Source organism: Nuphar pumila, chromosome 2 (genome assembly GCF_984573655.1).
Source record: "Nuphar pumila chromosome 2, dmNupPumi1.hap1.1, whole genome shotgun sequence".
In the NCBI taxonomy this organism is placed as follows: domain Eukaryota; kingdom Viridiplantae; phylum Streptophyta; class Magnoliopsida; order Nymphaeales; family Nymphaeaceae; genus Nuphar; species Nuphar pumila.
Window position 1 is genome coordinate 85,397,310 of NC_143250.1, and position 12,431 is coordinate 85,409,740.

At 38.4% G+C, this 12,431-nt stretch overlaps 1 protein-coding gene across 1 annotated transcript; it reads right to left on the bottom strand.

The window, feature by feature from the left end:
* Positions 1–4,441: 4,441 nt before the first annotated feature.
* Positions 4,442–6,633, bottom strand: LOC149845918 (protein yippee-like At4g27745). Its single transcript, XM_089996078.1, has 3 exons — positions 6,497–6,633; positions 5,342–5,467; positions 4,442–5,074 (listed from the first exon to the last, which is right to left on the bottom strand). The coding sequence occupies exons 2-3, from the start codon at positions 5,432–5,434 to the stop codon at positions 4,847–4,849; spliced, it is 321 nt and encodes a 106-aa protein (XP_089852204.1). The 5' UTR covers positions 5,435–5,467; positions 6,497–6,633; the 3' UTR covers positions 4,442–4,846.
* Positions 6,634–12,431: the final 5,798 nt, after the last annotated feature.

The window sequence follows — 12,431 nt, forward strand, 5'->3', positions numbered from 1 at the left end:
GTCAATCACGCGTACACAACGTGAAGAGCGGATCAAGAAAGGCCTATGTTTCAACTGCAACAAAAAGTTGTTCAAGGGTCATACATGTAAACCCTACCACATCTTCCAAGTGGTGGGATTTGATTTCAAAGAAGATGAGTCGTCGAACGAGAGAGCGAGCAAAGAGGAGCCTTGCCATGACATGCACTCTCGGGCACCTATACGCCTAACTCTATGCGGATTCATGGCCGCATAAGCTATCAGAAGGTAAAAGTTGTTTACACCGGAAGCATTCACAACTTAATCTATGAGAGTGTTGTTCGAAAAATTGGGTGTAAATTCAAGGACCACCCCACTTTCGATGTTATGCTTAGGAATGGGACTAACCTCATGTGTTCGGAGGTCTATCCTAATGTCTGTATACAGCTCCAAGGAACTGAGTTCGTAGCGGATCTATACATCCTACCTATCCAAGGTGTGGACGTGGTCCTAGATATGCATTGGCTACGGACGTTAGGAAAAGTAGTCGAGGACTTCTCTGCCATGAAAATGTTTTTTCTCAAAGATGGAGGAGAGTTCAAACTTGTTGCAATCAGACCTCCAATAAGAGAGGGAGTGCAGCCCAAAGAGGCCTTGAAGTTGTTACATGGTACCCCATGTGCCTACATGATCACAGCCCAAGCAGTGGAGCCAAAAAACGTCCTGATTCCCATGGAATTTCCCACTGATTTGGCTAGGTTGATCGCTGAATTTTCTGACGCATTTGATAAGCCACATGGGTTGCCACCTGGATGGTTCCAAGAACCATACGATAATACCCTTGGTGGTAGACATGGGTCCCGGTACGTTTCCTGACCAAGGAACCCAAATTGATCTGGACCAGTGTTGTGAAAAGTGTTAAGGCGTAGCGAGGCGCTCCACCAAAATCTGAGGCGAGGCGTAAAGCGTAAGGCTCAAAGTTTTTTTTAAAAAACTTTAAAAAACTATAAAAAAATATCTAAAATTATAAAAAAATAAAAAAAATCTTTATTGATGAAGCAACAACCAACAGGAAATAAAAAATCTCAAATAAATACTGAAAAAAATATGAGATTAACATGTAAAAGTAACATTAATGCAACAACTTGATCTATGTAAGTATCTAAAAAATAAAACATGGGCATTCATTAAATTAAAAATCGTTTCACTTTCTACAGTTGCATGCTTTCTTGAATTAAAAAAAATAGAAAATTTTAAAAAAAGATAAACATCGTACATCTGCGCAAGAACTGCAGCATAGAATATCAGTAAGCATCCTTGTGGACAAAAAACAAACGAATTATTCTTTTCTAAAAAGAATCAAAACTGTCCTGGAACTTAACACATAGATCACTTTCTGTCAATGTGCTTAATACAGAAATTCAAAACTGTCATTAGGCTTAATACATCTATATCCTGTTATGGAACTTAACATAAATAAATTTCTGTTAATATCTTTAATACAAAAAATCATCAAAACCGAAAACATGTAATCAATCAAATAAATCTAAGTTGAAAAATGAAATCCTATGTAATCAACATAGAGCACTTTGTTCGCTGGAACCCAAGAATGCCAAATATAAGAATGCACGAGAACTGTTTGTTGAAGTGTGCAACTCTTGGTTCTTTCTTATACCAGGTCTTTCTGACCCAGTTTAAACAAATTGAAATATTATGAACTGTATTTTGCAGTTGTTGTTACTTCAGAAATAAGTCTGACACATTAGAGAAAGCTGAGAGAGCAAGGCTGGAGACATATTGTGAGAGAGCAGATGTAAAAGATGGGTAGACAATTCTGGATATTGGGTGTGGCTGGGGATCTCTTTCTATATACATTGCTCAGAAATACAACAATACCTATGTCACTGGAATTTGTAATTCTGAATTGATGCAGGCCTTCATTTGGTATGGTGTTACTGAAGCCAGGAAAGGCAGATAGTTGAATGAGCACTAGTCACCTCCCCAATAGACAGAGGTGGACTAGGCATCACCAGGTTAGATGTCTTGAACAGAGCCCTGCTGGCAGACTGGGGGTGGGTGTGATGCACTAAAGACAAGATCTGGATGTGATGCACTGAAGACAAGATCTAGCATGGAGTGGTTTCTAAACATGCCTTATTAAGTGCTGAGACTTCCCCTAGAGCTCGCATGTTTTTATGATTGGTCTCTCTTGACAACCCAGTTTAACCTTAAAAAGAGAGACATTCATGTGGCCAGCAAATGCATTATGTGTGAACACGAGGAAGAAGACTATACAGAGATCCTACCTTAACCGGCGTTTGGAGTTGCTGTTGTTGCGAGAAGGAGGTCGGCGGCGGCGGTGGTCCTGCTCTCGCGCATAAAAACGAGAGGGAGATGAGAGGCAGAGGGAGATAGGAGGTGAGAAAAAAACTAAAAACACATAAAGGGGTCGGTAGGGCTTTGTTTAAGCCCTAATTTTTTGGTCGAATGAGGGTTTTGACCCTCATTTGACCAAATAAATCAAGGCATGTGCGCCTCAGTCCGAGGCACGCCTCGCCTCAAGGCGTGCGCCTCAAGGGTATTGCGCTTGATACCTGCACCTCAAGGCACAAAGGCCCTCGCCTTGAGGCGAGGCGCGCTTTTTGCGCCTTGAGGCGAGGTGCGCTTTTTGCGCCTTGAGGTGCGTTTTTAATAACACTGATCCAGACAAAAGCAAGGCTATGTGCCAAATTTCTATCATTGCCTTGTTGAATCTTTCTATGGTTTTCGTAATGGGGATGAATGCATGTGATAGTGGGATTGGTGTTGTCCTCTCCCAAGAAGGATGCTCCACTGTGTACATGGCTAAGAAGGACTACCCTTCCTAGTCTAGTTTTGACTGCCAATTATAATCTATTTTATTTTGGTAGTTAGAAGGTGTTTTGGGTTTATGGGTTAGTATTTGCTTTTTAAATTAGAGTTGGACCCCAAACCCAGGGTCACACCCTATATAAGGTGGCCTAGGGTTCCCATTTATATGTTATCGAATTATTGATTTGGTCACTCTCCCTCTTCCTCTCCCTAACGTTTTTCTTTGTCTCCTCTTTCTCTTTTCGATCCCTTCTCTCTCCCTCTCTCCTTTCTCCCCCTCTTACCTCTATGATCTCTCTCTAGTTCACATGAGAACTAGACCTCTAAGGATTGATCGTTCATTCCCGTCGGAAGGCCCCAGCTTTCCTGACATCCTGACCGTGTGATCTTGCTTCTCGTTGATCCAGTCGGCACTGCAGTGTTACAGATCAGTTGTCAAAGTTGTAGAACGTGGGAGACACCATCTCAACCTGCTACAGACCTCCAAAGTACCCCTAGGATCCTTCTATAGCCTTATATCAACTTTTCCCTAATTTCTGGAACCTGAAAATAGAAACCACACCTTACCGGGTACTTGATTTGCCTAAACCGAGTTCCTCGGACCTACTGCAACATTCTCCTCAGCCCAGCAATTGTACCAGGCCTTCCTACACGACTCTAGACCTCCCTAGAGACCCTAGACCAGGTATTACACGTTCTGGACCTTGAGCCATATCAGATTTCCCAATTGAGCCCAAACCGCATTACCCGATTAGTCGTTTAGCCCTGTTTTTACCCGTACCGCCTCGTTTGCCACAACGAGGAAACTCCGGCCTCTCCCTCACTGTGTCAACCAGGGTACAGACCCTAGGACACTCAACCCATAGGTCCAAAGGCAAAAATACTGCAGGTTTGATCCATTAGAGTTTGTCGGACTCCGGTTAGAGTACCTATCTACCGTAAGTCCCAGATTTCCTATCGGGCCTCTTCCGATCTCAATGCCTGTTCGTCTAGCACAAGCCTTAAAAATTTTGAGTGTATAAGAGCTACCAACAATATGCACACTCATTAAGTTATCATTAATGAAAATGTTGTCAAATTTTGATTAGCCTAATAAAGATACTTCTAAATTCGTGCATCCAAGATGGGCTCCATTACAGGTCATTTTACACGCAGTCAGTGCAGTATAACATTCTTGATGCTTCATATTTAGCAATTGTTCCTCACTTCCTATTCAAACTTGTTTTTACTTTTTACTAAAAGTTTCACTTTGTCTGCTTCTGAAGCAAAATAAGAAAGAATACAACTGTTCTTGAATGATTAAATATAAACATCAAATACACCAAACTAATACAAACAAATAAAAGCAAAAAAAGAGAAAAAAAAAACAATCAGATGAAGAATAAACATATACAAAATCTGAAGATCAAAATATCAGCACCAACAGTGATCCTAGAACAGAAAAATTTATATTTCCATATGAAAACATACAGCACACCCTTAACACATTTTCCAATCTCCGCATAGGTTGAAAATTTTAACTTGATATGAGTATCTGGGAGAATTAGGACATACAGTACCTCTTATAGGAAATTTCCCTTGGATGAAAAGAAAAAAGAAATAAAAAATCTAATAGTGCCGCAACCTTCACATCTGAAAACTGTGGGAGATGCAATCCACACTGAAAATTTTCATTGAACATGGTAACCACTTCTACAAACAAGAGAATACTCGTACATAGAAGTAAACAATTGTTAAAAGGGCATTTACAGTTTAGGACCTTAGGTCGATGAGACACACAAAATAAATATATATAAACAACCTTTATTTGGAACTTCCACTTATATACAATTGACAGTCACTTGAACAACACAAACGATCAGGATGAACTACAATTTGAATGCTACATCAGAAAACACCATCATAGAAACACAGAATGCACAATCAGCAATTACTGAATCTTCCAAGATTTCTGTACATGATGAACACATGGATGCATCACCAAACTAAGCCACTAACAGTAAACATGGGCTACAAACGTCTGCACAAACCACATAAGTTACCAATTTTCCTTGACAATCTTTGACTTCTCCAGTATATATTTTCCTTCTTTGTACTTCTGTGTTTCCTCATAAGCCCTTTCATATTTCCATCCCAAAATCTCCCGACATTCACAGCAATAAACATCAGCAACTGTATGTAGTCCAGTCATGAGTTGCCTGTCTTCTTTTGGCCCTATAGCTATATTCATTGCATGAGAAAAGAGAAATGCTCTGCCATTTCTTCCCTAGAACAATTTAAAAAACAATCAATTCAAGTAGCTTTACTTCACTTCTAAAAAACAAACCGGAAAAGAAATGCAACTTTGGAAAAATAGTGACCAATACTTTAATCCAGCAAAACAAAACAGAAGCAATTATGTTGAGCATTTCTAGTCAACCAGGGTTCTCCTAAACCATCAGAATAAAAGAAAGGGTTCTCATAAACACATGCTGAGAAAAAAAAAATCAAAGAACCCAGTTTCATCAAGAAACAAAAAAAAAAACAAGTTCACCTGAAATGCTTTTGAAATGATATCATCATGAAGAGCCACATTATTCCGACAATTGCAGCAACCATACAATCGTGACCCAACCAATTCTGCCATCAGTTCTTTTCCCCCTTACTTAGATCCTTTACTCTGTCAAAACCACTCAGCAACATGTACAGTCAATAAACAAATAAAAGCTAAAACTTAATCTCGCTATTTAACAAGAACAAACCTATCTCAGAATTTACACTTAAGAGCTATGTAACACCGACTCTTCTAACAGGGCACCGCACCCGTGTCGCACCCACACCCATGCAGGTGCAACACTTGGACACGGCTTCCTTTGTGTCAGGTGAAGTCAACCACACTGAGGTCCATTTCTGTCCAAAAGTAGAATCAGTAAACCCTAACCCAGTCCAGTTTTATCTATATTATATATAAATACATAAATGCACACACATACACGTAGTGTTAACTAATATATATATATATATACACACACACACACACTCCCTGCACCCCTGCACCCAAGTTTTTTTAAAGTGCTGCATAACTGTATCCGCACCCGCACCTATGTGACATAGCTTAAGGGACTAATAATTCAAGAGTAAATACTAAGCAATCCAGGATAAGTGCACATCGATAAAATATCAAAAGCCCACCAAAATTACAGAAAGCCGATGTCTAAATTAGACTTGCAAAACTGACCAAATATCCATCAAGACTAAACGATAGTCAAGCAGTTATTTGATGCCAAACACTAACCCGATGCCTGCAAGTACACAACCTGCAAACTAAGTTTGAACATGCACATGAACATAAGACCATACCTTAATTAGACTTTCAAAATTGAGACGAAATATCCATCAAGAAATTGAGACAAAATATCCATCAAGAGATAATTACCATTTATTTGATGCCAAACACTAACTGATTCCTACAAGTACACAAACCTACAAACTAAGTTTGAACATTAGAATAAGCCATATCTTCATAAACTTCAAAATTCACCAAAGAATCCATGACTGTTCGTTCAACTCATACAAGATTTTAAGCCAGATTAAACACCGTTATTAGGTCAAACACACATACAAAACTTGTGAGCTTCAATTTGACAGATACCATAGCTCAGATATTTGCTTAGACAAACATAAATTCATAAACACATTTCAGTCTAACCTTCAATAGAGAGACCCACCCCGCTTTCTAGCTTCTACGAAATTCTCCAACTATCTTCCTTCATCCATAAGTTGCATCAAATGCAGAGTTCCACGGCGCGGCGAGAAAAGACAACCATGAAGGGAGACATGACCCCTCTTATTAGGTAATCATGATAAAGACAGGCCTTGGTAAGAAGAGTAAAGAAACAAGGGAAACACGTAAAAATTACGCAAACGCAAAATATTCATACAAAAATTTGTCTCCACCATGCCATCCATTTCTAAAAGGCCCAAATCCCCAATGGCCCAAATAATTCAATCAATAGGAGAAGGGCTCAAACCAAAGAAAGAAGACGTAAAACGCAAAACCCACGACCATCACGAGATCTCCACCCCATCCCCAAAACCAAAAATCACCCAAAGTCAAACACAAAACGTAAAATTGATGGTAGGCCCTGACCATCCATTTTCTACCTTTTTGTTTCTTCCTCTTTCTTTTGAGAGAGATAGAAAGAGGAAATATAAAACACAAAAACTAAGATAAAAACATAAAAATATCGATACAATACTCAAGAGAAGAAGGAAGCCAACCTGATCTTTTGGTTTGGATTACGCAGAATCACGGGGAACGCAAAACGTCTGTCAGACCGCTACCATATGGGTCATCACCGACCGAGCACGACGGCGGCATTTCCTAGTTGTAATTTTAAGTAACCCATCATCAGATCAGCAAAAATATTTTTATAATTATTCTCGGCTTTGGGAAGTGATCGGGGGCGTTTGAATCACCGTCCGCTGGACTCACTAATCGTGGGCCCCACGCTAGTCCGCCCACCCACATCAACGCAGGATGCAATATTGTTGTGTTCCGCACACGGTTATTTGATATCTGCCGCTGTTCCGTGTCTCTCTCAAACAAAAAAAATCAATTTTGGGGGCGCATGGCACAGGGCAGGACAGTGTGTCCTGTTCTATTTGCTGATGAGCGTGAATGTTCTAGCACATCCTGTCCACGTGTGTTCCCGATTCAAACGTTTCCATAGGCTGGGCTCTCACCTAACTTTGGACTCATCTCTTTAGCCGAAGTCCCAAATTGTGAGATCCACTTGCTCGGCTGTCACCTAACTTGCACCCTCTCATTAGTGTTTAGCTTGAAAAATCTGGATTTGGATTAGCTTGGTGCAGCTGATCCAATCCAAGTTTTAGTATTGAGGCAGTTCGGGTCGGATTAGCTCGACGTATTGACAAGACAAGCAAGAATGTTGGCCACAGAAGCTCAGCGGATTTTATTGGAGCAACTTGTGAATGTCACAATGCTGAAGGGATATCATGACGTTTGGAAGCTATAAAATTGTAGGAAAAGTGATGCAAAATGAAAAATCTATATGAATTTTTTGCCCCCTTCCAAATGAGAGAGACTTTTTTGTTAAGAAAGTTTTTTTAAAAAGTACACTTTTTGATAAAAAATATTCTTTTATGGGAAGATGGAAGAATGTTTCCTATCAAGAGAAAAATTATTTTTACACTTTCCATCATCCATCTCACCACCGCCGCCACCATCCATTATCACACCATCAGCACCACCACCCTCGGCCTCCTCTCTCATTTTTTTCACATTTTTCTACTATTTTTTCTCATGCTACACAAACAAGCGAAAAAGCTTTCTTTTGAAAAACTTCTCATATCAAAAACTCTCATAGGCAAAACTTTCTTTTCCTATGAGAGTTTTTCTCTCTTCCAAACGTGTTCCTTTTCACAAGGCATAAGCTAAGCTTTAGGTTGTTGTCAAAATCGTGTCAACTATTAAATCGTTTGGCCCACGATTCAGGTGAATCCACCTGCTACCGATTCTCAAGTGAATCATTATTAATCAGTTAAAAAATAATTAAAAAATATTTCATGTCAATAAGAACGTGACACTTGTTAAAACTATTAAAATAATATTAAAAAATTAATTTTTAATATTTTTATATTTATTAAAAAATAGCAATTCAGTTTAGTATCGTATTGATTTTTTGCCGATACAATACAAATTGGCCAATTCAGGCAGATTCGCACCGATATTGACAACATTTGGCAAAAACACATGATTTTTTTTTTACCAATGAACTCGCAAATGAGACTAGTTTTTCCCAATTATTCAAAGAAAAAACAAAACATCAGGAAACTTTTCTTTGGGTTTGGCATAGAGATGCAAATAGATCAGATTCGAAACAGCTAAATACGTGAAAGAGTCCAATCCATTTGAATCTGAAACAGCTAAAAACTGCAAAACCTCCATTCTAAATCCGACCCATTTGGGTCCCTAGTTTGGCGAAAAGCGTTGCATAACTTGCGCTCATATAAGATATAAGAGGGTGGAGCTTATAAAATCATATATATATATATGATTGATGATACGATGAATGAATCACTGTGGTCCTGTGGATGAGGGTGACGCCTCATTTTAACTATACAAGTGAGCGTTCATTATTGACCTTGGTGGTTTTTATGCTTGGGTAGTGATGTGGTGCGATTGTGTCCGGTAACTAAATTTTGTCGGCAGACATATGGTCATGAGCTCATGTCTCACGTCCTACCAACTTAAAACTTTGATTCGGTAGTCAGTTATTCGATTTTGGTTTTGGTATTTAATAGTTGAATCGAAGTTTGAATCTGAAATCCTACAAGATCCCACTTTGATCATTTGCAAACTCATATGATTTTTTTTTTAGATAATCCAAGAGAAAAAGCTCCATCACCGACTGCACCTTGGCTGGCCATCGTTTGGTAAAACACTTAAGATTTCCCTGGGGAGTACACCCAGCTTCTACCTTGCAGCAAGGGACGCCACCCGTGGGTTTTGAACTTGTAAGGTCCTGTCAATAGGGATGGCAGTGGGGCGGGGTAGGGGACAATGTCTCCACCCCCGCCCTGCCTCAAGATTAGAACCTCCATCCCCGGCAGGGATGGATTTTAACCTCCACCCCCGCCTTCATCCCCGTTTCATGTCCTCCATCCCCGGTTCAAACAGGGATGAGGCAGGGCAGGGAAAAGTGGCAGGGACGGAGCGGGGCGGGGATCGTGGCGGAGACGGGCAGGGCGGGGAAAAGAGTACTTCCATCCCCGCCTCCATCCCCATTTCATACCCTTCATCCCCGGTCCAAACCGGGCGAGGCGGGGTATGGTATTCCAGTCATCTTGTTCAAAGGCTACCTTGACTCACATGTTGCCTTTCTTGTCTGGATGTGATGCCCTGCTGACATACATATTGTTCTTACATGGTTGTCATTCTGCAGTGAGGCTTCTTTCTACGTGTGATGGTTGGTGACACCCATGCTCTTTTGATTTTCTGTGTTGCAATTCTTGCTTCTCCTACTTTTGTCAACGATTGTTTTTCTTGACTACTTGTCTGATTACCCAAACCACTAGGATCCAAGCCTTTTCTTCCTTCCTTTCTTTCTCACGCCCCCTCAAGTCCAATATGTTCACTGTGTCTGTGTCCACCATGTCCATGTCATCTTCCTTAACAACCGGCATACCCAGTGGGAGTCGAACCTGAGACGAAGTAGTCAGCGTGTCTCCCCAGGCCCACCACCACTCCGGTGCATCCAACTGGTATGCCATGGAAGTTAGTCACCACTTGAGACTTAAGAATGAATTTTTTCAATTCGTGATTAGCTCCATGCTAATACCATATATACCAGTTTGGTTACGTCTTGCAGTCTGGTCTATGACGATGTATTGTTTTTTTTTATGGGGGGTCACAAACATTTAGAAGGTAAGCTTATTAATGGAGATTAGTAGAAAAAATGCTTTCAAAGAAATTGTTTGCCCCTGTTTGTATTGAAGTGCTCCCATAATGGATTTTGAGATTATTGAAAGCAACAACATAGTGAAGCAATACATTATTTGCATTTAGATTATGAATATGGAGCAATTTAACGCAGCGCAAGTCAATTTGATGGACAGAGCCGTACGTAATGTATCTAAGTTCAAGATCCATACATTCGTTTTTTGTGTTTTGGGGTTTTTCTTCATTTTTGAATTTTAGTTAGGATTTCAATCTATCTTATATCCAAATTATATTAGGGTTTGTCTTTTGATATATAAATACTTTGTTTTTTTTTGCTTTGATGATTGATTATTCTAAACTCAGTTGATTATCTTTTCTCTTTCTTTGCAAACCCTTTTCTCTCGTAGTTTTGGTAGCATAGGTGTAGATCATAGCTTGTAGTTTGGTAGATCTTCATGAATCAGGCAACCGATTTGCATCACAATCTTATATATGAATTGGTCAAAAAATAATTAAAAATTATTAAATGTCAATCAGAATGTTACATGTGTTAAAACCATTAAAGTAATATTAAAAATTTAATTTTAAGTTTTTTATTTATTTATTAAAAAATAGCCAATTCAGTTCAGTATTGTATCGATTTTCTATCTATCGACAGTCAAAATAAATATCGACAGTGAAAATTTTCATAAATCTCATGTTTTTTTGTGCAAAATATTGGCAATAAAAACTAAATTAAAAATATAAAAAAAAAATCTTTTATAAGAATATATATATAACAGATTTAAAAACAAAAATCCCAGGGGTTTTCACAATAAATATCTATTAAAAACATAAATATCGTGATATTTGTCATGGTTTGAAAATCTCGTGAGAAATTTCTGTTTTAACCTTTCAGGCAATTTCTTGTGATATTATCATGAAATTTTTATAAATCTTGTGATATTTGTCATTGTAATGACCCCAACTCATACCCAAAAAAAGTGCAGATTTTTTTTTTAACCATTGCGAAAATCTTCCAAGAGACCCGAGGCTTTTACAATTCCAACATAACTAGGAAACTCGACGAACCACAAGGGATCTTACCCATCGTTCAAACCATAGCAAGTCAACTTTATTAATTTAAAAAATAACATAGTCATGAGGCAATTGCATTATATCAGAGTTCATAAAAAAAAATCAAATGAAAAGAAAAGAGTCACGTTGTCCAAAGGTCTGTAAAGGAGCCATATAACCCCCTCGTAGCTCCTCTCATGAGCAAGTCGCCAAACTGGATATCTGAGGCTGCGAAAAATACAAAGTAGGGGTGTCAAAAATTTAAAAAATCTTATGTACGAATCTTTCTAATGAAATAAATAAGCATAAGAAATACAGATAAGATTCATGCAATAATTTAGAGTGATGCAATTATGATAAATTTATAATTTAAACTATTATTTAAGTAACAAGAAATAATTGCAAAGCAAGAGAAAATAATTATTATCAATAAGAAACATTAATTATGCATTAAAACATGTAATCATGCAATAGGAAGCACATATCAAGCAATCACCCATAGGACACAAGTAAGAGAATAATTAAATATACATAATATAATGCATAGCAAGAATATGCATGAATTTTATGCATATGCATGAATAAATTATTATCTTTTGTTAGATTATTCTTTTCATATGCATGTCCCTATTAAATGCAAACAATTTAAGTTTCACTTTTTATTACTTTTGTCCGTTGATACACTAAACGGATATGATTTTTTAAGGTCAAGTAGGATTTTTAGGGTAACTTAGCAAACAAGTTGTATTTTATTACTCGGTTCCAAACTTAGCCCTTGACCGAATCAACATTCACAAGTGTCACTTTCTTATTATACCAAAATAGCAGTTGTGTCTACATACCATCCCTAGGTAAAATGGTGAATTTTCTCTAAACCCATAGTCAGGAGAAAGAACCTCAATATCGGGTTCAAGGGTAACATCAATGCACACAGAGTTTTTGTATCTCACGGTTCTCCAAAACCACACTCTAAAAGTCTCATTCTAATGATGGGATATCTCAGAATGTATATTACATTGTTCTCTTTCTTTATCTTATTATTAATATTTATTCATTAATTTGCAATTCAGCATGCAAAAATCAATACATAAGCTCGCATATCCCCATGTGAGACCCATTATGA